The sequence below is a fragment of the Megalops cyprinoides genome, chromosome 4 (genome assembly GCF_013368585.1).
Source record: "Megalops cyprinoides isolate fMegCyp1 chromosome 4, fMegCyp1.pri, whole genome shotgun sequence".
In the NCBI taxonomy this organism is placed as follows: Eukaryota; Metazoa; Chordata; class Actinopteri; order Elopiformes; family Megalopidae; genus Megalops; species Megalops cyprinoides.
The window spans coordinates 26,478,031-26,504,088 of NC_050586.1; the positions used below are offsets into that span (position 1 = coordinate 26,478,031).

General features: G+C 44.4%; 3 protein-coding genes across 3 annotated transcripts; 1 reads left to right on the forward strand and 2 right to left on the reverse strand.

Moving 5' to 3' along the window:
- Window positions 1–1,679: 1,679 nt before the first annotated feature.
- On the reverse strand, window positions 1,680–13,205 carry ercc8 (excision repair cross-complementation group 8). The gene is made up of 12 exons (XM_036527437.1): window positions 12,843–13,205; window positions 12,419–12,514; window positions 11,784–11,885; window positions 11,140–11,263; window positions 8,816–8,897; window positions 7,479–7,547; window positions 7,223–7,289; window positions 6,319–6,422; window positions 5,616–5,740; window positions 4,804–5,001; window positions 3,469–3,561; window positions 1,680–2,517 (listed from the first exon to the last, which is right to left on the reverse strand). Exons 1-12 carry the CDS (start codon window positions 12,917–12,919, stop codon window positions 2,449–2,451), a joined length of 1,206 nt encoding a protein of 401 aa, XP_036383330.1. The 5' UTR covers window positions 12,920–13,205; the 3' UTR covers window positions 1,680–2,448.
- Window positions 13,206–13,331: 126 nt separating this feature from the next.
- On the forward strand, window positions 13,332–20,594 carry ndufaf2 (NADH:ubiquinone oxidoreductase complex assembly factor 2). Its single transcript, XM_036527697.1, has 4 exons — window positions 13,332–13,538; window positions 18,509–18,598; window positions 19,711–19,751; window positions 20,066–20,594. Exons 1-4 carry the CDS (start codon window positions 13,424–13,426, stop codon window positions 20,318–20,320), a joined length of 501 nt encoding a protein of 166 aa, XP_036383590.1. The 5' UTR covers window positions 13,332–13,423; the 3' UTR covers window positions 20,321–20,594.
- A 250-nt stretch (window positions 20,595–20,844) lies between these two features.
- Window positions 20,845–23,496, reverse strand: smim15 (small integral membrane protein 15). Its single transcript, XM_036527727.1, has 2 exons — window positions 23,435–23,496; window positions 20,845–21,915 (listed from the first exon to the last, which is right to left on the reverse strand). The coding sequence occupies exon 2, from the start codon at window positions 21,884–21,886 to the stop codon at window positions 21,662–21,664; it is 225 nt and encodes a 74-aa protein (XP_036383620.1). The 5' UTR covers window positions 21,887–21,915; window positions 23,435–23,496; the 3' UTR covers window positions 20,845–21,661.
- Between the last annotated feature and the right edge of the window lie 2,562 nt (window positions 23,497–26,058).

Here is a 26,058-nt window from a genome sequence, read left to right on the forward strand (position 1 = left end):
AGTGACTTTACTGGATACACTCCTGTGTTCTTAATTTGTTTGGATAAGATCATCTGCTTTGTGGCTAAATGTGAATGTAATGCAATGAGAAACAATGTGCTGAATGGTAATTCATCAATGCGGATTGATGTGAATTAGAGTGTCATTATTTCCATGAGTTATTCTCAGTGCACTGATTTCTGCATCAGCTCGGATGTTGCAGAGGTTCACGGACTGGCCAACCCAAGTCTTTCGCTTTCACTTGACCAAATGATGTTATAGTCTGTAAACAGGTTCACCCTCCAGCTGTGACACCACATAAACTGCCATTCATGATCAAAGCGCTGGTTGTATTTCTAAAGACAGTGGCTCTGGCAGTCCTCTAGCCTTCCACTGGCACACCACAACGAGGTAATTATATCTTCAACTGTGGAATTAGAGCCCTGTCAATTCTAAAGCTTTCAAGGTGCAAATTTCAGTGGATCAATGAATGACAGAGCAATAAGTGGTCTAGATTCTTCTCCTGCTACATTTCACAGGATGTAGCACAATGCCAGTTTGACATTAATGAATCACTGGTTTACGTTGCTATCATTTCCCAAAGCCCCAAATCTCAGGCACTATGCATTTTAAAAATTCAAAGTAATTCTGCTATTTTAAAAAAATGTCATTTTTTAATTGAAAAAAGCAAATTGCTCACAATAACGTAATGCTAATTTTTGGCGTAACTTAAACTGCTTAGATATGGTGGTTCACATTAAACAGGCATGGTGCAGGTGAACCATGCATGCTGACCTGTGGGCTCCATACTGATGATGACAGAAAACTGCATGGAGAAGCAGATCAGTGGTACAGTTCAGTACCGCAGTGTAGCACTACTGTTACACCCTTGGGCAGGGCACTTAACCTAATTTGCCTGACTAAATATCTCGAACACCTGTTCGAGAGATGTATGAGTAGAGAATTTGTAAACTATGCAACTATGCTATTTATCTGGACAGAAGCATCTGCTAAGTAAATGTACTTGTAATAAAAATATTACAAGGCTCAATAATAATTAGAATTATTTACTTGGACATATAAAAAACAAATTGCACAAATCTCTTCAACCATTCACCGTGAGGGTCAAACTAACTTTATCAATGGTGACCTGGGGGAACTAGGTGGGTCATGGACTGCCAGACATTGCTGAGCCAATCATCTGTGGGAGCTTGATTATGTGGCCAGACACAGAGGCCTGGCCTCCCACTCCCTGCACAGGCTGGGTCTCAGAGCAGAGGGGATAATGCAGATGGAAGAGAGAGAGTCAGGGACAGAGATGGGCTGGGCCACAAAGGCTCTGACCCAGGGACAGTCATGCCTTTCTGGCTCCCATGAGGCCAGATATGCTGAGTGTCAGTGCCAGGCTCACTCTAGAGTAGGTCAGTGGTTAAGGCTTTCACTCTGAGGGCAGGCTGAGCTCCACAGCCCAGGCTCAGTCCCAGCCGTGTCATCAGCCCACAATGACAGGAAAGCCAGAGTGGTTGCAGGTTCGATCTCCGCTGGGACACTGCTGCTGTACCCTTGGGCAAGGTACTTAACCCACAATTTCCTCAGTAAATATCCAGCTGTATAAATGGATAACATTGTAAAGAACTGTAACCTATGTAAGTTGCTTTGGATAAAAGCGTCTGCTAAATGAATAAATGTAAATTGAAGAAATAGGTTTCATTTGCAGGGTATAAGGGTGGGAATCTCAGCTGGGGCTGCTTGTCTCCCTACTCTCAGGCACCCTATGACTTATCAGTTGGTTGCAGCTTGACTGGATGATGTTAGTGAAACTGCACCCATCCTCCAATAGGCATTTTGTTGAATATTGGTGGTTGGTGTGTGAGTGCACCTAACGACTGCATTGGCTACTCCCCAGGGCTCCTGCATGAGTACAGCGGTTACCGTGGTGACACCAGCCAACATGTCCAACTGGCGACTCCAAAACAGTGATGCATGAAGTGGAAACGTATAAAAAAAAATTCTAAATAACCACAACACGACCCAACCACAACTGCAACAAATGAGCTCATTATCTGTCGTCTGTTTTACAGGTTCCGTGCTATCCCGCCATGAGCGCGCAGCACCTCCAGCACACACGGGAACGTCAGAGGAGAAACGAGGAGACGTGTCCATTTCAAACGATGCAGAAATCCTCAGGCAGGTAAACGGGTTTAAGGTGACTGACATCACAATGATCAAGAAGTTAAAAAAGTACACAGCATGTATTTACACACATATTCTACATACTCCTCTTTCCTCTCCTTTGTCTTTGAAAATCCCATCCATAATCCAAGTCAAACTATACTTTGACCAGCTAAACTATTATTTTCATAGAAAAAAAGGAGACAGTTTTGACAGTTTGGCAATATAGAGGAGGCTGTCAATCAGAGCGTTGCCACAGCGATGTATTTTCGAGTGCAGGATGACAGTGTAGGGACTTCAGTCCTCATCGCTGCCGCTGCTCCAGGCGTCTTCAAAGGCAGGATTCAGTGCCGCCTGGCCTTCGCCCTGTCCGGAAGACCATTCAAAAGAATTAACAAACTCTTCTTGATATTCAACTGCATACATTTCTGTTATACTTTTGATGAAGATGAAGATTATTTCTCTCTAAGTGAAGATCAGAAGTTAAATCATGTAAAGTGTTTCATAGTATGAGAAAACCCTCAAGAAATATGTAAACTTAATCTTAAACAGTCCTAGTTTATAATAATCTCCATAATCTTGTAATGAGGGAATGCATTTTTAGGAGAGCATGTAGTTTTAAGCACTTTATACCCCGTAGTATTGTCAGAGATATTATCTGGCTAAACCACATTTTTAAGTTGTAGGTTTTAAGGATAGTATCTTGAATAAATAAAGATGAAAGATAATTTCATCCCCTGAAGCCAAAAACAGAACCGGTGAAGCCGGAACTTTTCTGTGAAAAGTTTCTGTGCACTTCAGTCTGAACTGTCTCAAGCATGCAGCAAAGAATGATCGCAGGCAACATGATTCCAGCTTATCGCCACTGCAGATGTTTCGAAACTGGTTTCCCAAATCAACAAAAAAAGAAGGAAAAAGCTGTCACTAATATTACACTTTACAGTAACACTTTTCTCGGAATTTTCTCGATGTGCACTGCTGAGACAGGAACACTGCAACACAGCACCACAGCAAAACCGCACATATGGCAACCAGCAGAATTTTATAAATCTGGCAACTTAGTCTTATAACAGATTTAACAACATTTAATAATACTGGACCAAACAATGTGTATATCAAATGATGTATAACGCAGTTATGAATGTTTTATTAAGTGCCTATAACTTCACCCCATCTGAAAGTGTTACTACGTTTACAGAAGCCAATATGTGGTCACAGCAGGCTACTGATGCAGTTCGAACTCAGCCCGCAGTGGGAGCTTGTGGCTTTACCACCTGAGCCGCTTCAGAGCTCTCTCCAGAGCCCAGACACACACACCTTCTCTCCCCGTCCTTCATCCTCAATGTCAGGTTTGCGTGGGGTGGGCACCCAGGCCAGGATGTTGCAGTCTTTTCCCCCACTGTACAGGTCCTGCAGCCACAAGAGAGAAACGTTACCGCAGTGTCCACCTGGTGTGTGCACTGAATTCAACCGCTCAGCTTACTTTGAAGAGACTTTCAATCACTAACAATCACTTCCTCAGGCACGCACGCCTGCGCACGCACGCATACACACACACACACACACACACACACACACACACACACACACACACACATATGCATGCAATGATATGGTACAGGGCTAAGCTGTACATGGGCTCTATATTCTAACATTTCACTGAGGCCCATTTGGGGGATGTGTCAGTGTGCTCACACACAGCCAAACATGCCAGTGTGACTGTAATAACAACTGAAGGGTCCCAGCCCTTAGGAACATGAATCTAACACCCCCGTGTTAGGGAGAGGGGGTGAACAGGGACACTGCAGTGTGACTGAAAAGGACATGAAGGAAGAGCAGATGTATGAACGCCAAAACACACCTGAATTCACAGGAAGCATTTCTGCAGAGGAGACGAAACAGGTGTACAGATATGTTATCAGCACGCCCTGTGCTTCCTCATTCTATACTCACCACCTCCTCTCCCTCCGTCTTCACTTATGTGCTATGCACACAAAGCACAGGCAACACCTTTTACAGAATGCCTTTCCTCTCAGCGCTCAGGTAAGACAGGTGCCTGTTGTCATTGTTATTCTGTGCTCTATCACACACCCTTACTTAGGGTGGCTTGCGTGGCCCACGTGACACCGTTCACTTTCGTGCACCTGGAGGTTTACTGAAGCTACTGTGTGAAGTACCTGTCTCAAAGGTGCCCTGCCAGTGGAAGTGGTCACTGGTCCAGTACCCTAGCCTGCACACCACACTGCTGTCCATAGGCCCCCATACCCCTCCAATCAAAGCCACACACAAACAGTCAGCAAACAACCTGAGGCTGAAGATTAACTGACACTCACACACCTCAACACCTCAGGATCTGCGTATGTTGGCAGCTGGGAGATTCTGAGCCAATATGTTACCAGAATGTTATGACTGAAGCAGGGCAGGAGAGGACAAAGATCAAACCAGCCGATTTATTTGTATCAATTTTCATATGTTCTTGTTAGATTTTTTATATTTAGTGCAACAGTGGCCTAAAATGATCCATATGAAAAAATAAAGGAAGGCAAGAGCAACAGCTTGAAAAGCAGACTACTGCTGAAGAGCAGGGTGGCCCGTCGGAGTAGGATCATTCTGTTCACCCAGCCGTGACTGGAGGTCAAGCCGCGCCCTCACCTGGTAGTCGGGGTGAAACTCGCAGCAGTCCACGTTGTTGTAGTGTCCCCTGAGCATGGTCACCAGCTCGCCCGTGTGCAGGGCGTAAACCGCCACGGAGCTGCCGCACGGCACGAACACAAACTCCGGGCTGCAGCCCCGCGACACCGCGAACTTCAGCCCTTTACGACTCTCGTTTGCCACCTTCCCATAATTCACCTGGGGAGGAGTGACAACAAACACACGCCGGGTTCATAACCGTCAGAGGTCTTACGGGATCATCACTGTAGATATGAGTCTGTACAACAGTCAGCTTAATGCTATCGATCTGCACATTAACCTATTGCAATGAATCTGAACTGGGAGCAATTAGTGTAGTTATTTGCACCCAGTACCACAGGAATAATGTCTCATCAATGTCAAGAGAAAATTTTCACCACATTTTCACTCCGTTACAAAAATGAATATCAGACAAAGAAGTCAAAACTGTGCAACTGGTAAAAATGTCTGTAGATCTCATCATAGCTGCTCACTTTTAACCTCTGTATGAACCTGGTTCACAAAACTATACAGAACAGCCTGAGCCAGATGTAATGTCACCAGACAGAGTCCTTTTTTCTCCTTTTCAATCCCTAATGCTGTGATGGATAATCTGCGTCAGAGGGTAACCGTCTAACTTGTCTCTCACAAAAAACCCTGCTCATGACTCTAGGACTGTGTGACATGTGCTCTTCCCTAAGGCAGGCATTGAGAAACGTGGCCCCGGGTATGAAGGTGGCGCGGCAGGCGTGGCCGTGAGCGTCTCGACCGGCTGCGGGTCCAAATGACCGTACCAGAGTGTTCTCTCCCGTGGAGCTGTTCCACAGCCTCATGCGGTCATCCGTCCCTGTGGTCAGCAGGTAGAGCCCGTCGCCCGTGAAGCACAGCCCGTTCACCCTGCCGTTGTGTGCTGTGTTTGCTGCAACAGGAACACACAAAAGCCCACACCTCACTGAAAGGAACTCCTGACTACCCTGTCCCCTTCCCCAAACACAGCCACAGTCCCACAGCTGTGTCCCGCACTGGGCTGCCAGACTCATGGCAGACAAACGCACCGCTAAGCATGTCGAGGTAATCCGCATCTGTCAGAGGACAGCTCCCCAAGCCAACAGAGTATCATGTATCTTTTTACCTTCTCTTTTGTTTTTGCGCATTTGAAGTGAGCTTCATAAATTCATAGGATACTTCTGTTCCGCTTCAGGTGTCACCATGGTGACAGAAGACACCTGAGAGGCCAGGTAACCTTTCAGTAAAATTCCACAAAGATTTATTCCCTGAGAATCACCTGTGTGTGTGACTAAACCTTGCTCCTACCTGTAACACCAGCAAAGACACCTATAACATATAAGGCATGACACATATATTGCATATGCATGAATGATGTTAATGAGGACTGTGCATATACATCCTGCATACTTCCCCAACAACATGGAATACCAACATCATTTCAGAAGAACTGAGAACACAGACACGTTTTCAGAACATTCTGGAACAAACCTGACTCTGATGCAGCTTTGGACTTGTCCCCATTGTGCTGGTCTAGAGTGAATAGGCTTCCTGAGGCCTTCCGAACATCCCAAAATCTCACCCTGCTGTCTGAGCTGAAACACAAAACCACAGGCAACAGCTTCTTAAGCCACACTTCCCATCAGCCCACCTCTCATCCCACAGCCCTACCCTGCTATCCATACAGAAACATGTGCCCACAGGAAACGGCATCTTAAACTACATTTCCCATCACCCCCCACCCCCATCCTGCACCCTCATAACCATCAGTGCAGAAACATGTATCATGTTTGAAGCCATCCTGCTCCCAGTCTACCTGACTGTATTGGCTGGTGAGTATAGTGAATAGGATGTACCATCTAGATGATACAATGGAAGTATTAATGAAGAGAAGATCCTGTTGGATGTGGTATATCAGTGAAGTCAGCCTTGTAACCCAAAGTACAGATGTAACTTGTAGTTGCTGTTGTACCCTTGAGAGAACTGCTTTACCTTAAATTCCTCAATAAATAAAATTGTCAATATGTAGAAATGTAATCTATGCAAGTCACTCTGGATAGAGGCATCCATCGGGTAAGCAAATGTGTAATGCACTGAGTTCTGTGCCACAACCCCCTCACACTATGCAAGCAGCACAGAGTCTTAAACTGCACTCTACTTAACAGGTGAATGGAAGGAAACCAACGTCATCTCATCTTCATTTCATGAGTTTTGATGCTGCTACTTTCAAGGGCACCTAGAGCTCGTCTTTTAAAAGGCACAGAGGGGGACAGGGGGATGGCGTTACACTCGTGTCTGACTGTAATGCAGGGCCATATTCCTATCACTGTAATGGAGGAGACGCACTCCTGTAGCTGTAACCCAGGGCTGCATGATGCAGAGCTGAAGCAGTTACCTGGCTGTGGCTAAGATGTGCTCATAGCGGGGAGACCATCGCACAGACAAGACCTCTCCTCTGTGACCTAGAGCGGAAAAATCATCATCATCATCATCATCATGATCATCATACACCCTCCCTCACTGTGCAGGGACATCTGTGACTGGGTTCCTACAAATGGCTGTGAAACACTCACCCCTGTGAAACACTCCCTGTAACGAAATGCTCACCCTAACACTCAAACTGTGGAATATTCACCGTGCGGAACCCTCACCTTGCAGAACATGAATGCGGGCTCCAGACTTCAGATCACACAGCTGGACTTTAGGATCTTTGGTGCCCACTGAGAACAGAGAACACAAAACAGGTGAGAGGGAGACACATACGGGGATGTTAGACTGTTTACAACAAAAAAAGCCACAGTTTCCTACTCATGTTCTTCTGTTTTATTCTGAAACAAAGAGGAGAGGGAGGGCTTGGTCATTTGTTTCCATGTCCTCAAATACGCCTGAACATGAATGTTTTCTTAGTATTTCCCTCACATAAGAACAAACACATGAAACGCGCGCGGAGAGTATCTCAGGACTGATGTGCAGATTACACAGCCAGTGAGACCAGTGGTTCCTGGCGCACAACTCAGAGATAAGTACTGACAGACTGTCAGATCACCAACCACCGAGGAGGAGAATCCACTGTTTTCCGGCACTCAGAAAAGATTCCAGGGGAGAACCAGAACCAGATTCTCATGAGAAGCCCATCAACTTCATGAGGTGGTTTCAGCGAAAGTGTGCGGTTAATTCACACAGGTTTCTCAATGCTGCTTTTGTTTTTGTGTCATGCATACCTCCACGGCACAGCATGTTTTTGGGTTTTGAACAGTGAGGTATTCACAACCTGTTCATCCAGCTCAGAGAGTAAGAAAATACAGTCCCATCCTTTCTTAATGACACACCTCTTTCTGAACTGCATGACCCGTCACTTTGTCACGGTCACCAAAACACCACATCAACAGGAAATCTCACAGCATCCAATCAGTTGCCCAAGTCAGTGAGTAAGTAAAACTCCACAACACACCCCCGGCGGTTTTTTTTTTTGTCTGACGCACCACTGACAGCTCAGCAGAAGGACTCGGGCTTGGGGTGTAGGTGTGGTTTGAGTGGGATTGTCTTTGGGACTCTAGGCCACAGCACTGTCAGCATGCAGGAAGAACTACAGCATGGAACGCAACAGAACAAAATTCACTAGTCATAGTGACAGCTGTCATAATATACAAATATATAGGGGAATTTTTCTCCAACTCATGTCAAATGTTACATAATACATTCCCAGGCAATGCAGATGCACCGTTAAACAAGGCTCACAATGCTTCAAAAAAACATTAAAAATGCATCTGCCAAACAACCAAATAATACACCTGCAGTAGGTATCTCTCCCAACTGCAGGACATCAGGTCAGGCCTTCAGACACTGGAGTCCCAAAGATCCATCAAGAGTCAGATGCAGTCATTGAGCTGAACACTGTGGAACTGGTGCAGTGTGAAATGAAGAGGCGGAGCTTCATGTGCACCTGGTGTGCATCACAGGGTGGGAGTAGAGGAGGAGAGGTGCACACCTGCAATGAGGCTGTGTTTCCTGGCAATGGGAGACATGTGGTGGCAGTACACGTTCCCCTCGAAATGGAACACCTCTGCTGGCTGAGGACACACAGGGTAGAGACAAACACAGAGATTGGTTTTCAATAATTTCCCTCTGCCCCACACAGGCAGATCCATCTACCTCCTCCACAGATGAACCCCAATCTGCAACAGTCCAGAGCTTCTCCTGAACAGTAAGATCAACGAAAATAATCACCCCCTCTCATAGCACTGAGCTGCCTACACCCAGGACAACTCAAAGAGCTATGGACAGGTTTGGATTAACACTGAAGCCACTTCCTGTGAGACAAGAGAGACTTTTTTTTTGTTTTACAGCTCTTATGACACTTCAGAGTGACATATGACATGTAGACTCTACTAAGGGTACTCATGATTAGCTTGGCAACAAACCATTAGCTACATTTTAAACAAAAATACCTACATGGATCAAATTCGACTCATGATACTCCTATTGTTTTTGCTGTTGTTTCTATGGAAACAGCCATAACCAGCATTAGGTATGGCCACTTGGATTTTTTTTTCTTGGTGGATTTTGTCTTTAGATGATGCCTTAAAGCTGAACGTTCCATCTGGCATTGAAACAATACAGATCGGAAACAAAAAAAAATGTTTACAAATATACTGCGACACAGAACATGTCTCCTTGTTAGAATGTGCAGGGTCACATTAGATACCAACCCTAAGGATACAATGATCCATGCTTCCAAACAGGAGAAGGCAGCCTGACCCTGATCCTGACCCTGCCCGAGTCAGAGGCACAGTGCTGTATTTGGCCTGAACTCTGCCAGACACCTTATCTAATCTTCAGAAGAGCAGCCAGCTGAAGACCACATGCACCTGCCGAATTTGTCCAGAGCCAACATATAGCATGTGAATTTACACATGGCTAAATTCAAACTGGTTGTGCCACACAAGAAAGTCAATCATATAAAATGGGGGTGGCGCTATTATCTACTAGTTCCAACTCTATATGGCCAAAATGCACCGTTTAACTAGCTACAATAGATACTAGCTGGGTACATCTCCAACTGAATGCATAATTATTAGATACAGTACTTTCACATCTTACATATCAAAATGTTGATCATCAATCCATCAGGGCTGATTGAAGGTCAAGTTATGCAAATGTTATTCTCTGCAATAATTTCTTTTTAGTTGCTAATTAGATTTATGCTCAACTATATTTGTCATATTAGATGGCAAGTATGTGATGTGACTGGAGTAACTAGCTATTGCTATGGATGTAATTGTAACTTTACATAAAAACATATTTATAGCTGCTGCAACTGGTGCTTGGAGAGAAAGCTGAAATTCACTCTGGAGATGGAGTGTTATGCAAACATTACACAAACTTTGCCCAAATGTAAGTGTGTGCACAACGGCTGTGCTGGTGTGCAATCCATGCAAATAGGAGCAGCAGAGACTGCCAGCGACAGCGCGGTGGTAACAGGGCCCTACTGTGCCCAGAGGAATCTGCACTACGTTAATGATTAACCCCCTGTGTCCCAGACAGAGGAACTCATTGGGAATAAAAAGGTGTACTGTGGGTAGAAGAGGCCTGATTGTGTCTTTGGTTAAAACAGGATACTTTTGTCTGAGACACAGAGCACAAGATTACTTCTGTATCTCCCACAAGCTGCTTAAACTGAACCACACTGCAGCCATCCTAATGCAGCCGCAGGAGACTGTGCAACTCCAAGACCTCAATATGATGCCTTCAAATAGCCTTCTCACAGGCAAAGTATGGTTGGACTGACATCCTGTACTTGCAGATCCTCCCCTTTCCACACATAAAAGACTTACTATCTCTTCTGCTACTAGCCAGAGATGTTCTGAACTGAGTGTGTATGTCAATGTGTGTGTCAGAGAGAGAGGGAGAGATGGAGAGAAACAGTGAAAAAGAGAGGTGTGTTTAACCTTGTTTCACAAGTAATAAAGGAACACATGCTGCTCTGTGTAACTCTATTCCTATATATGAGGGAAGGAAACTTGAAGAGAACCACTAAACCAGCGATGGTCAGGCCAACACTCTGCCGAAGCAAGAAAACACTGCCAACTGTGGCTTAAAGGAAACAGAGAATTCTACTGTATCACAGCGTGAAGACTCATAGGAGTTGGGAAGACAAAGGGAGACATAAATTTTGATTTACAAATTCATATTCTGTGGTAATATTTACTGCATGCATTTCATTCCAATAAAGCAGTTTTAACTTGAATTTTTCAGGGGGGGGGGGGGGGGGAGAGAGGTAGTGAGACAAGGAAATAGGCGAGCTACTTTCACCTTCAGAGTCTCCGTGTCCCAGACTTTCATGGTTTTGTCAAATGAGCTTGAGACAAACATCCCAGTGTCATGAGGGTACCACTGCACGGTCTCTACGCTGAACTTGTGTACATACCGACTGGACCTGAAACACACATAAATCATTCAAAACCAACAACTCCTCACTTACATCTTCAAAAACCAACATCTGAAAACATCAATGATGTATCAGAGACTCAGAGCTAACACATAACTGACATATCATCTAAAACAGTGTTTTCCAAACCTCTCCTGGAGAACCCCTTGTCCTGCATGCTTTAGATCTCTCCCTGCTCCAACACAGCTGATTTAAATGATCAGTTTGTTATTAAGCAGCTTCAGGAGTTCATAACGAGTTAATCATTTGAATCAGCTGTGTTGGAGCAGGGAGAGATCTTAAAACATGCAGGACAAGGGGTCCTCCAGCAGAGGTTTGGGAAACGCTGATCTAAAACACTTAAATTTCTTTACCTGCGTGTGTTTCTGACCACAGCAAGAGACGCAAGCAGTCACATTTGTACAAAGCAGTGTTTTTGCTCCACTGCTGAAAAACACAGCAATGCTGCCCTCTAGTGAAAATGGGTCTCCAGCTCTCTCTGAACTTAAACGGACGGAGTGGGACACACCTGCCTACGGTGCAGACTGCTTTACAGGTGTACTCAGGCTTCCTGCTGCTGTTCTCCAGGTCGTAGATCACGATCACACCATCAGCTCCGCCCGACAGCATGCTGCAGGAGACAACCAGGCTCACTCTCCTCTCCCAACCGGGACCTGGATTCTTTCAAGTGGCTGACAAGCTGATCATTTTACACACGTTTGTACAGCTTTGTCTTAAAGAATTTTGTATAATTTCATTATATCAAATGATATCAGCCATGTTTCAAATAAGTAGAATACAGAATACATAAAAACGGACACAAATCTAACAGTCAATACCGTTACATCTGCAATCAGTGACATAGGAATCATGACTATTTGATGAGATGGCAGAGCTAGTATACTCAGCACTTAAGTCTGGAGCGCATAAAACATTTCCACTACAACTTACATTCTTAGCCTACTTGGAGCTTAGGTCTGTGCCACAGCTAATACAACATAGTTTTTTTCTTTTTTATTGTAGTGTTAAGCAGATTCACTGACCTTTAAACAATGTGGATTGATGAAACAGAGAGCAAAATCCAGATCATTTAACGATCAGTGAAGCTACACAGAATCTATTTACCATTGATCCAAAATAATGTATAGGCATGGGCCTACTTACTATCTGCCCTCGATGACTTCGATATCCAGGGTGTTAATGCCGTTGCCATGGATTCTGTCCACATCTCGATCCTGATTCAACTCTAAGGTGAGGACCCTACAAAGATTACTTACAAATTACCCTCTTACAAAGGTCGTTCGTGACAAGCCAAAGTTTGCTTTTAATAGGTGCTGAATGTTTACTATAAAACAATTAACATATATTTTAGATAACGTCATTATTAGCAAAAAAGTACACCGCAACCATTTCTCCTTCGTTTCAATACACTGCATTCTGCATCACCACATTCTTCAATATACGGTTGTGCAGTAACACTACGACTGGTTGCAGGAGCGTGACAGTCGAAGAAAGATACTCTAGCTAGGTAGCCACATGACCAATGTGAGTGCAAGAGATCGCTTCATGCGTCTGTCAGTTCCCATACCTTCGTGTTGATTCAGCGCGTCTCAAGCGAAGTGGATCGTCTAATCCAGCCTGCCTTGCTGAAAGAAACCCCAGCATATTCCCAAATAAGCAATAATATAAGACGCCAAATAATTAGAAGACGAATAACGTTATAGCTAGCTAGCTAGCTAGCCAGCCAGTCGTCTCACTGCCTACACTAAACAAAGCATTTGCTGTGAGAGGTTCTGTTTCTAAACCACACAACAAACGCTTCCTGTGTTTAAGGAACCGCCGAGACCTAGGCTTTAAAACTCCACGGTTTACCATACTCGTTAAGAAATGTAAAACAGCATAGCTTAAACTTCTAATATATTCTAGAAATTTCAAGATGCATTATACTCAGGGAGCCGCCATATTATTATACAATGTAGCATTCCAACAACGAACCAGTTGATTGGCTATCCCAGGCCCTATGAACCACTGAAAAAGAAGTTTACTCTCAGCATGGGATTCCGGGCCAAGGTTAGCTGTTTGCCTTGTTATTGACAGCAAAGGCTTACTGCGTCTACTTTTTCCATGAAGCTATAATCTCAGGTTAATAAATTTGCTGCCTGTGTCACAATGAGCAGGATCACCTCTTTATTGCGGAGGACTTTCGGAATAGTGAAAGAGCACGTTGGGACCGACCATTTTGGAAATAAATACTACTTTATACCAGAACAGAAGACCTGGACGGGTGAGTGATACTGGATTTTAGCTAGCTGGGCTGCATAACTAGGTCGGCTAGCTACACCTCTTCCTCGTTATTCGGATCAGGAACCGGGTAGCTACACTGCTGTAACATGATTCGGGTAGCCGCTTTGTTCAAAGTCGCTTGCACACTAGTTTTGTGTTAAATGGCATGTGAGACGGTGAAGATAGTTGCCAAACTCCAGAGAAAACGTATAGTCTCCACACAACAAAAGAGTGCTGGCTATGCTTCAGTGCAAGACCGTATGGCTGTATCGGGGTTTGTGTGACAAGAAAGAGACCGGGAAAAGTTATGTGACACGTTTAAATAAAATCCTATCTATTTACTGTCTTGCTCGGAAAGTAATGTAAAGCATTATCAACTAACCAGCAGTAGGGGGCCTCGTTTCAACGTAGATTAGTGGACAGCGCTGTCATTTACAGCGAGCTGACGGTCTCTTCTGTCAATTCTACACCCGTTGTCTAACTCAAGTCAAAATATTGGAGACAGTGTAATGTGATGTAAAATTAAGTTAATCTGTTTTTTGTTTAACAGGGCTACGTTCTGCGCTTTGTCATGCGCACGAGAAGCACTGTGATATGTACATTGGCAATGCACTTAGTCTTGTTTCTTCACAACTTGAGTAATAGTTGTGAATTACGACAGAGTAATTAAGAGCTTACCACAAATGCCTTGGCGGGTGTACATCGCGTGAGTGAAAGTGATGTGCTCAGTGCATTTTCTGTGGGCTTGGCCGAGTTTGTTGCAGAAGACATTTGCTTTACCCTAGCACAGCGTGTTTATTTGTTTGCCTCTGCCAAGAGAAACTCCTTTCCTTGTAATTATTCAACCAGCCCGCGGTCTCCATCTCACTTGTCTCTGTCCTTCTTTACGTCTTTGAAATATGAGTTATGGTGGAGGGAAATATGGTTAAAAGTGCATTAGTAAATTAGTAAAGACAGAAGTGTGGCCTGCAGCCTTACCACCCTGCAACTCTCTCCTACCTAATGACTGACACTAAGCAGGGCTGGGCTTATTTAGTACTTGGATAGGGGACAATTTGGGGAAAAATCAGGTTGCTGCTTGGACGTGGAGTTGGTGGGGCGGTAGGTGGCAGTTTGCCCTCTGGATCTTACAGTGCAGTGATGGGAACACTGTGCTGTAGGAGATGCTGTCTTTTGGATGAGACATTAACTTGAGTTTCTGACTCTCTGCGGTCATTACAGATCCTTTGGCACTTCTTGAAAAAAGAAGGGGGCTCCCCCAGTCTATAGCTAAACTGCCAAATCAGGCGCTTTTAATCTGGCCATCTAATAATCCCCTAATGTTCTTATCTGAATAACTCCCACCCTCTCCATCTCGTTTCATGTGTGGTGAGCGCTCTGCTGCAAAAATGGCTGCCATGCATCACCTAGGAGAGTGCTACAGATTAATGGTGGTTGAGGTGATGCCCCCCTCCTTCACTGTAAAGTGCTTTGAAAACCTTCTCAGGCTGACAGGTGCTATATAAATACAGTCCATAAAGTATGAAGATGCAGTGCCACTATATGCCTGCATAGTTCAGCCAGTGGCAGGTAATCTTTCAGCTGAACCGTCTCCAGCATTTCTGTTTGTTTGTGATTGCTGAGCAGGTGCCATCATCATAAGATCTTACTGTGCTTTAAATCTTAAATTTAATATGTACTTGTGTTTGTTACGTAGCTGGCATTTTAACTGGAGCAACTTGCTACAGTATCAGGCTTAAGGATACACCTTGCAGCTGTCTGCTCCCTGACTGTGGTCCAGAGCCCCACACACGGAACACCTCCCCCTCTCCTGATGCCTGGAGTTTAGGATGTGTGGTAATGCTGTAGGCACCACCCTCGGAATTTCCTTTGGTGAATTCAAAACCAAAACGGACCCTGAAGAGGAACTCCCTGGAAAGACTCCTCCATTCTGCACTCTCTTTTCATTCATGGCTGGATCTCATTACCAACGCAAATGAGTCATTATCATTCGAAACATTTGTGAATCCACCAGCGGTGCATAAAATATCGATACCTACAGTTTCTTCACTGTGATCACTAGTTTCTTCCATTCCAACTTGTCTCTGAAACGTTCCTGATGCCGCATAGACTGCCTGTCTCCACCCAGACACCCAGAGGTATGGCATTTAAAGGGAGTGTGTTTTTTTTTTTTTTTTCACAGAAATGCCATTTAAAGGTCGGCTCCCATGTTCCCTCTTAGGTGTTCTGTAAATAAACTGGATGCATTTTTAAAAAGTGTGTCTTGCAAGCTCCCTTTGATGATGATAGGCCTGCACATGCTCAGAGCCTCTGTCTCCCTCTTTCCCTCTCCCTCTCTCTCCCTCTCTCTCTCTCTCTCTCTCTCTCTCTCTCTTTTTCTGCTGTTGTTTCTGTCTCTTTCTTCCTCTCATGCTTTCCTCCTCTCCCTTTTTCTCTCTGTTTCCTCTGCTGTCTCCCTCCTCTTTCTCCCCCCGGCTCCATCGGCTCTTTTTGCACCTGTGTGGCTCTGAGCTGCGCTGCCCCAGGAAGTTATCTGTCATGCGAGAGGAAGTGGGATGCCTGCATGTGCTTCAGGAAGGCTGCTCCTGTCGGGAGCTCATGCCTGCCACGCACTCTCACCAGGCAGGCCAAGCATACCATCACAATGAAGGCTGGGGATTATGGGAGTCGAATCATTCCTCTTAATGGCATTGTTGCACAGTTGATGCCTCTTTCTGTTCATTGAGCAAGAGGAGAAAACTGACGTTATCGGCTGCTGCAGGCGGATTGCTAAATAATTGAGTCTGTTTTTATTCCCTGCTTCTTTGAGGTTTGCACTGTCTTGGAATCAAGAGTCAGTCAGTCATGTCATGAGGGAGGAAGGCTTCCTGAAAGGATTTGAAAGGATTAAAAGCCACTGAAAATATTTCAGTGGAGTTGTTCAGGATCGTATTTAAATTCAGCTTTGACATGGAAGGCGTCTGGAGCCATGATGCATCTCAGAGCAGCGAAGAGTCGAGCCATGCCTTGTTGGCTGTGTACACTCCCTGGGGAGGCAGTGTAGAGCCATGCTTTGGAAACTTAACCTGTAACCCGAAGGCTGTATGTTTGAGTCCCAGACGAGGCACTGTTGAGCAAGCTGCTTAACCTCCATTGCCTCAATCAAATGTTCCCTTGTGTAAACAGCTAATCTGCAAAATGGCCTGCTAAACAAATATGCAGTGTTTCCCTGTGGCCTGGTAGCACTCAGGATCACTGTATAATCATTTATATATACTTTACTCAGACAAGGCAGAACCCCAAATGTAAAGTGTGTGTAAGCCTGTTAAATCCCCTGTGATAGATGCTGGCTTGCCAGAGCTGCCTCAGTGTGAGAAATGTGCAGCTCCACATCTCCAGGGACTGAGGTGTGATCCAGCTCTGGACCTCAGAGGGTGAAAATGTGTTGCCCTTTCATTCCTCTGTCAGTCTACAGCCATCGTTAGTGGCATTTTCTGCTTGCTTGTGTGTTTCAGTTTCCTTTTTTTTCCCAGAGTCTGTTGGAAAGAGGAACATGCTTATTCCTGTCTTATCTGAATCCAGATAATCCAGCTGGTTTAGGGCTGGTGGGGGCGGTGATGGCTCATTGGTCGAGGTTTGCGTTCAGGCAGAGAGCTGCACGGTCTACATGACCGTTGGTATCTATACAAAATATTTTTCTAGTAGGTTTTCCTGTGGTAATTGCTCCACAGATTAAAATCGTAACTTCTCATTTGCTCCATTTTTAGCCCAGGACAGCAGTGTTACTGGCGATCTTCCACAACAGACCCACCTCTTCAGGCTGCATCTTGGCGGTCTCTCTCTCTCTCTTTTATTCACCTTCTACTATTCTCTTTTTCTCTGTCTTTCTGTTTGTCCTCTTTTTTCACCACACTGAAATCCTGTGAACATGTGCTACTGTCGGTGCAGAAGCGCAGAGGCCTGCTTCAGTAAACATTATTCATCCTCTCCTCCATAAACTGGGAAACTGTAGCCTTTCTCACACTCCAACAAGAACAGATCCCACTCTTCTGAGAACTTAGTAATCCGTACAGTCATTTCTAAATCAGGTTCGAACTCTTGAGGGGCAGAGACTGACCTTTAAGTTAAAGTCTGTTACAGTGGGGTCCCTGGCCAGCTCTGAGAGGGGCTTGCACACAGGCTAGGCTGTCTTAATAAGTGAGTCTGCAGTGATAAGTATGTCTCAGCTTGTCAGTGTGGTCTCTTTGCCAGACATGAGAAACAAATCTCTCACCCTTCATGGAAGTATATATCACCCATCATGTCTTCGTAGTTTGAATTTGTGAGGCTATGTCATTAAAGAAGTGCAATTATGCATGATTATCCTTGTGAATCATGGAGTATTTGTCTTTTTGCACATGGAGGAACACATCTCTTGCAGACTGAACACACCACACAGCTCATTGATGTGTGGGGAAATGCATGCCAATTTCATGCGTTTGTGCGTAATTATTTCACAATTCATACATAAAGGCAGCTTTCATGTTTCATGTGTGTGTGTGTGTGTGGGGTGGGATGTGTGTGTGTGTGTGTGTGTGTGTGTGTGTGTGTGTGTGTGTGTGTGTACAGTGTGCCTGTGATTATTTGAAAACAGAGGTGTGGCTTTTTCCTACTTAGTCCTGTGTGAAAAATCTCACATTTTAACAGCCAGAAACCTTATAGGTGTTCCTCTTCCAGCTGCTGCTTTCAGTGTCCTCAGTACGCACACAGTAACCGTAACCTGTACACACATTAACCAGACAGCATGCTCACATTTATCCTACGCTGATCTTTGCCATCACTTACTGTCTCTGTTGTCTTTGCAGCAGATCCAGTGTGCCTGCATTAGGTCACCCAGACTTTACCCAGGCATCGGGGGCCATAATGCTGTCACAGTAGCAAACATGGTCATAAACGCACCTGTGCAGAGCACACCCTGCGATTTCCCCTAACTCACGTGCATCTGTGTTTCAGGGCGGACCGTTCGGGCCAAGAGGCTGGTGGAGGCGGCCAATCCCACAGAGTTTGAGTATCTGGAAGGAAGTATACCCTCAGAGTGGGATGGTAATGTCACAGGATGGGGTGAAAGTGGTGGTTTAGGGGGAAGGGGATCATTGGGACACAGTACAATAAATTATTTTGTGTCTTTTGTTTTGATGAACAACTTATTCCAACTCACCACCTGCCCCTCCACCTCCTAACTCCCTCTCTCTCCTTGTCTCCCCCCTGCTCTGCCTCCATCCCCTTATCGTCTCCCCCTCTCTCCTCTTCCTCTGTCCCTCTTTCCTTCTCTCCTGTCTCCCTCCATCCCCTTGTCTCCTCTCTCTCCTCTCCCTTCCTAGAGAGCTCCAGTTTGTGATTAATAGGAGTTATAGTTCTCTCGCCCACGTTCCTGCTCATTACAGTGCACCATGCAGGAGTCAGTGCATTGAAGCTCTGTGAAAAATTCATGCATACTAAAAAGGACATGCAAATGAGCAGGGGATAAAAGAATGCTGGGCTCCCCCAGGTGCCAGGGGAAGCTCTGGCTAACCGCAGAGCGCACGAGAGCACTCAGTCTGACCAGATATTCCATTCAGAATCAAAGATGGTATGAGTTGTATGAAAGGCAGCCTGTAAAAATGTGAAGAATCTATAGGCTCCAGATTGAGTGGAGATCAACACAATGAACACAGGGTTGTTCAGAAGCTGGGAATTTAGAGAGTTTTGAAACTTTTTTTCCAACATTCAGATTTAAAATTATAATATGACACAAAATTTTATGAGAGATGTGAGATATGTTTAAGTATTTAAAATGTCTTCTCTATTGAAAAACATGGCTTGAACCATTGAAAGTGCTTCTCTTATTCAGATTTATAATTGCATATGTTCTCAAGTCCTAATTTTAATGTGAAGTGGGTGAGTTTGTAAAACAAGGCAAAGCAAAACAGGGTATTGTTTATTTAGCTTGGATGATATTTAGTCAACGTGAAGTTCTTTGCTGGTCCTTTTATTCATTACATGGCATTATGAATATTTAAACACAGTTGTCATATTAAACAAAAAAAAACTAAAGATAAAAATACAGAATAAACCTGACTTCTGTGATCAGTACTTTTCTTTCAAGTTCCAGTAAAGAGCTTGTGTTTTGTTTTCCTTCATAAATATAATGTACCCTCCACTTCACTTTCCCACAGCATGGATTCGAGGCAGAAGAAAGGTGCCCCCTTCAGTTGAGGTGAGGACCTGCAGTGCAGTGTATAAAAGAAAAGGTGGTATCAGGATGGAAGTCATGACCCCAGGGTCTTCAGATGGGACCCTGCTTTTTGTAAATGGCAGGCATGTCACTCAGTTTCTGCAGCATGAAGCAGGAGTTGGGCAACAGTGTGGGCTCGGCAGACAATATGAAATGGCAGTTCTGTGGATGATGTTTTAATTCACTTCTGACAGCAGGCCTCTTCTCCTGTGCCTGTGTGTGTTTGTGTGACTGCGTATGTGTACGGACGTGCGTGTATTGGTGGGCGCGTGGATATGTGTGGCGTGTGTGAGCAGGAGCTTCTGAAGAACGAGCAGTACAGGGAGCAGATCAAGCACAAGGCCCAGGAGGTAGAGCAGAGGGACCTGGCCCTGCAGGCCAAGGAGTACGAGGAGGGGCTGGTGGCACGGCCCGCCCAGACGATCGTCAAAGGACACGCCGCCACCACCCAGTTCGGCCAGACCGAGACGAGCGAGGACCCCGTCAGCACCGCCAGCACCTTTGTACCGGGGTCCTGGATGCCCCCAGCGAAGGACACCCCCAAAACATAAGACCTGGCAATAGCAGCCCTGTAAATACTGTAATCACGGGCAATATGGATCAACGATGATGAAGTGTGTGTGGCAGGCAGGGCCAATGCTGTTCTGCATTGTCAAGGTTCTTTGAAAAGAGCAGCCAGTTTTGTGTAAATTGTTTGAATTTTCAGCTAATCCAACGGGATCAGGAACATGGATAGTGAATTTACATGTGAACCCCTGCAGTTGCGTACTGAATTCAAGCGTAAGAGTATTATATTATTGCAATGCCTCCTTTTATTTTATTTTAAATTGTATTAAAAATAAAATTGTATGAGCAAAATATCTATTTTTCATTTGCATTGTCTTACCTGCTGAAATGTTCCTCAAAAATAAGTAAAAAACTCAGTTTTCCACTGCTCTATATTTGACTTATTAGAGTAGAATAAAACCTATATAAGCAATATATGCGATATTTAAAGAATGTACAAAGTTTTAGTATACAGCTATTTTTGTAGACATCTGACAATAAGACAAGACAGTTTTTGAAGTCTGTTCAAATCATTTAATTGGTCTTTGTTTCAAGCACAAATAAAACAGCAAATAACTTGGGTAAATCCAGAACCGGACCAGCTGAGAGTAAAGTGGCACAGAACCCAGCAGGTCACAAATCTCGTCTTTTCCGTTCCTCACGTTAAAATGATCAGGGTTCATTTCATGTCAAAGAGCATCACTATCCAATCCCAGTATTTACCACATACATTTCCTCATTCCAAGAAGAAAAAGATCATTTCTTTAAATATAAAAGTGTGAAGAGAGAATCATGTCTACAGTAAGACAGTGTGATGAGACTAGATCGCTAGGCTGTATCTTCAGCACCTTGGCACTTTTTTGCCAGTGTAATTTCAAACAAACGTACTGCTGATTTCCCCATCAGTGCCCTCTCTGTTTGAGCTCCGAGGCACCTGCCTTTGGGATTTCTAAGAGACACTGTTGAAAGGCACAGTAAGGCCCACATCAGCAATTTTCAAAGCGCTATTTGGGAAATGTATAAATTCTTGTATTAAAAATGAACACATATTCTGAAAGGACTTTTGTTAGTGGCATGAACTGAATGCGGGGCGCTACAGAGAGGAGGAGTGAAAGTCTGTGATCAAAGCGTGGAGGTGTGCTGAATGGAATGCAGCGGGCAGCAGGCCCCTGCCCGGCAGGCTTCGCAGAGGAATGCGCCGTCACCGGCAGGACGCTGCTGGACAGCACGCCCGTCCCCGTGTCTCACAGTGCTGTCAAATGCCTCCCACAAAATCCCTGCGCAGCAGACCGTGGCCCCGCCCGCTCTCGGGTGGAGCAGTCACTCGCCCGGCCCCTCGGTCGCTCTCAGTCCCTCTTCTGCCTCTTCGCCCGGGCGATGTTCTCCTGCCGCTTCTGCTTCTTCTTCTGCTCGCGGTCCCTAGCCTCGATCATCTTGGCTAGTTTCCATGACAGCAGGGCGCTGGCGATGAAGAGCGGCGTGAGCGCCAGGATGACAGTGGTCAGGAAGCCGTAGGGGTCCTTGGCCGCCCACTCCACCACATACTCCGCCCAGGCCCTCACGTCAATCATCCTCTTCCTGCAGTCCTCTGGTTAACGTCCTAAACGTAACAAAGACCACATGGGTGACTGCATGTCCATACCACTGTGGCCCAACTGCTTGGCCTTATTCATATGCCCAGTGGACCACGCTGCTCAAGGCAACTTAAAATGCTAACGTCTAATACCTCCACCTCAACCACTGAGTTCCAGAGATTCTGAGTTCAGCAATCAAACCACTGTGCCATAGGCATCACCCCTGAGACCCAGAGTCCTACACTCCAACACTAGCTCCTGTAAAATGCATATTCACCCAGAGCACAGTTCTCCACAGCAGTTCTTTTGTGCAAAAAAGGTTAAAGTACTGGAATACTTTGTGGCTGCCAAGGCTCCATCTTTCTGGAGGGTTAAGCTTTGGCCCTATAGGCCCTATGACTAGTTACAGCTTACATGAAGCAATTATACTCCAGTGATAATCAGGACAAACCCAAACCCCATGGGCTATCCTACACACATTCCATACCAGCATGCAAGATTTGCTGGGGTTTAAAAATACATAAATTGCATTCCATTGTAGCCAATGATGTCTTGCGCTATCTTCAGGCAGTTTTTTTCCATACTGCGTGATGGCTCGGTCTGGTGCAATTTCTGTCGTGTCTTCTTAAGATTTCCATCTTACCAGTCTCTCTGACCAACCCACATGCCATCCAAGCGTTAGGCGTTTACTAAGATGATGACAGCTACGGCGCGAAAACATGACTGACACGGCCTGCGGTTCTATCAGTGCAGGCAGCATGTTCGAACTGCCACTGGCCAACGCAATGATCACAGGACACATATCATTATATTTGGTAATGTTCCTAAATTGAGATATTTTTTTTTATCACATCTCAGTCTGCATTATTATAGTCTCTACTGTTAGCTAACGCTACATTACTGAGCGTGCGTGAAAGCAGCCGATCAAATCACGAACATCTCAATTTCAACGTCAGTTACTGTGACCTCATATAGTCACATTTAAGTGGGCTAGCTAATTTACATTTTTTCTCTCGTCGGTTTGTCTACTTCCTCACTATGTGTAACTTATTAATACAAAGCATATAACAGGCTAATTTAACCAGATTGTATCATGAATTATAGCTAGCTAGTAAAATACCTCGAGTTCGCAAACATTTCCAACAATGTCTCCATTTTAAGGACACGTTTTACTGAGCAAACGTTACGCCCTAAAGCTAGCTAGTCAGTTGTTATCTTACCAATCGGGAATCGGACGGTACAATCTATATAATATGGCTAGTTGGCATTAGACATGCTGTCCCTTGATTTAGTTTGAGCATACTGAACTGACGATAAAATCGTTAACTGGCGTTAAATTGTTGGGCTTGCGGGTCAACTAATGTGAACTAAATGATTGCAAAATCCTCGGTTGCTTCGGCCTCCTCCAACCATACTTTTCAGTAAACAAACGAACCAAATAATATATTAGCTAACGTTCATGTTGTATACACATGTCAAAAAAGTGTAGCCAGGTAACACAGTATGAACCGTTAACTTGTTAGCTAAATGATAAAAATAAGATACCTTGCAGTCAGAAGAAAAGCGCCAGCCACTTCTTCTCACTTCTGCATACCAGGAAGTGGCGGTTGGTATCTACAACCCTGATGCTATGGGAAATGCATCTTGGGAATTGTAGTTTTACATGTCCAGACAGTAAGCTATGACAACTTTCTTCAGAAAACGTATTCTCCTGAGAAATCTCTGCTTTTAACCATTGATCCAAAAGATCTGATGATTGACTCTGTTTGGTTTTCGCTTTTGTTGTATTGAACCTCACCTGTAAGTCGTGTTGGATAAAAGCGTCTGCCAAATGAATAGGCTAAATGTAAATGTAAATAAAATTTGTTGTTACTATGAGACAGATGAATGATAACCTGCCTACCGAACCGGAGTTTTGTATGTTTTCAATTTGTCTCGTCTCCAATATGCCATGGTAGTAAGGTGATCAAATTAAGTTCGTCTTCGAAAATATGACTGAATTGTTATTCATTGTGAAATTAAATGCTAAATAAACATGAAAACAATGTAATTTAAAGCGTGTTTTATGGATTTGAAAGCGCTTTGCTGTAGACAAGGACGAAACGTGCTCGTTGTTTATTTATTGCCATATTTCATTTCCCAGATGAATGCTTTTATTTACTGTCAATAGAGCAGTCAATGGCTGAATGAAAAAAACGGTGTCCGGCACAGCTGTGCACCTGGCAGTGCTTGATTTCAAAGGGCTGTTGTAATCTATTCTAAATATTTTAACGTACAAACTAAAAGATCAACGGAAGCAATCTCCAGCAGACATCATTCAAGCCATACCCCCAGTCCCTTTATTTTGATTCTCTCAGTCAAACATACTTGTATGAAATAAACAGAACGGTTTACAGTAAACAGGGGCTCTTCTGGGAAAATAGCTACCACAGCTGTAGATGTGGAAAGGAAATAGCAAATTAACTGTCTGCTAATACTAATTTTACAAATGCGTTTGTCACACAAACACATGTGAATATTTATGTTAGAGAGTGAACAGATGTCTTGCATGGACATGAAAGACTCTGCTTACAGCTCTGTCCTCGTGTGTGTTATTTTAATATCTGTTACCCACAGGGGCTGTACGGCATTGATTGATAGGATGGGGGAGGAGCATTTGTGCATCACACAATTATTTCTTCTTTCTCTCTCTCTTGTAAGTGGATAAAACAACAGGCATTGTGATTGGGCCTTTGCGTTACCTTTGTGTGTGGAATCAAGCAACAACATTAGCCATCACTAGAGAGTCATATATTGAGGGGGCTTCACAGAGCATCCATTTCACAGGGTATAACCCACCTTCATAAAAACAGAACCACAGCATCATGGTCTGACAATCTCATAAATGGCAAACCGGGCATTCTACATGTACCAGAGTGCATCTGATTTGTAAATGAGGTGGTTGTGCTCCTGTCTAGTCTTTTGTGATGTTAATGTACATATTATTATTATTATTATTATCATTATTATTATTATTATTTTGATATGTATCACGTTAACATTTTTGTATCTTTTCCCTTCATTTGCACTGTGGTGCTGATATAGTCTGATTTTTCTTTGAACACAATGCATAGAACTACAAGTCCTCCATGTGGATTGACCCTGACTGTACAGTGCGCCAAACTGTGACCTTGATGGAGTCATTAGGCCTACTGCTTTTCATTCCAGCTTACCGGTAAATGGGACGACTGTGGTGAAAATTTCACCCATTCCTATTATGTCACTTCCTCTCTGTAACCCTAACGTGTAACTGTCTCAAGGTCTTGCGTTGCATATCTTTCAGATGGGACTGTTATGCCATCTGGGCACATGGAGTAAAGTTATAAGATCTGTTGTGTAAATGCAGCCTGTTGTAGACTGTTCCCGACTCTCTACAGGTAAATAAAATACAAATTCAGTCATTACAGCGCTCAAACTACAAAGAGATCCTGTTAAATGAACACAGTAATTTAACAGAGTTGAGTCACAGTCACGCTGAATAACAAATATTTCATTACATCTTATTATTTAATTTCATTTGACATAGACCCTATTTCTCTACTGCAAGAATCTTTGTCACTTGCTGTAAAACGATGAAAGGCTCTCTTCCGTTGTGTGTATTTCTGGGAAGTCTCGCAGCAGCACGTTTGTTTTGAAACAATACTGACGTCATCCCACAGTTCATGGTTCAGTTTGACCAGCCCCGCATTCCTTTCCGAATAAAACATCACTGCACATGCACGAGGACGTCACGACTTTACCCTCGCGCCCTCAGCCTCCTCCCAAATTACGGACAGTTGACAGTGTGACAAGCTGGGACGCCGACAAACTGCACAACCCCCTCTACCTCCTCCCCCAAGCCTTCTTCCATGCCTCATTGCCAGCCTCGTGATGTTTTGTTGTAAAGAGCTCGCGGTTGCAGTTCGAGACTACAATCAAAGCCGCCCCTTTAACCCTGTGGGAAAGTATTACACCGCCCACGGGTTACAACTCCGCCCTCACGCTCAAGCCAGAGGCACTTTAAAGTTTCCGAATCGCCGAAGCTCCTCCTTTTCAGTCATTTTCGGACTTCATAGCGGATTTGCCGACTGCTGGGAATTCCGCCTCTCATTCCTTCTTTGGCACCACACATGGATTGGCAGAAGGTCATA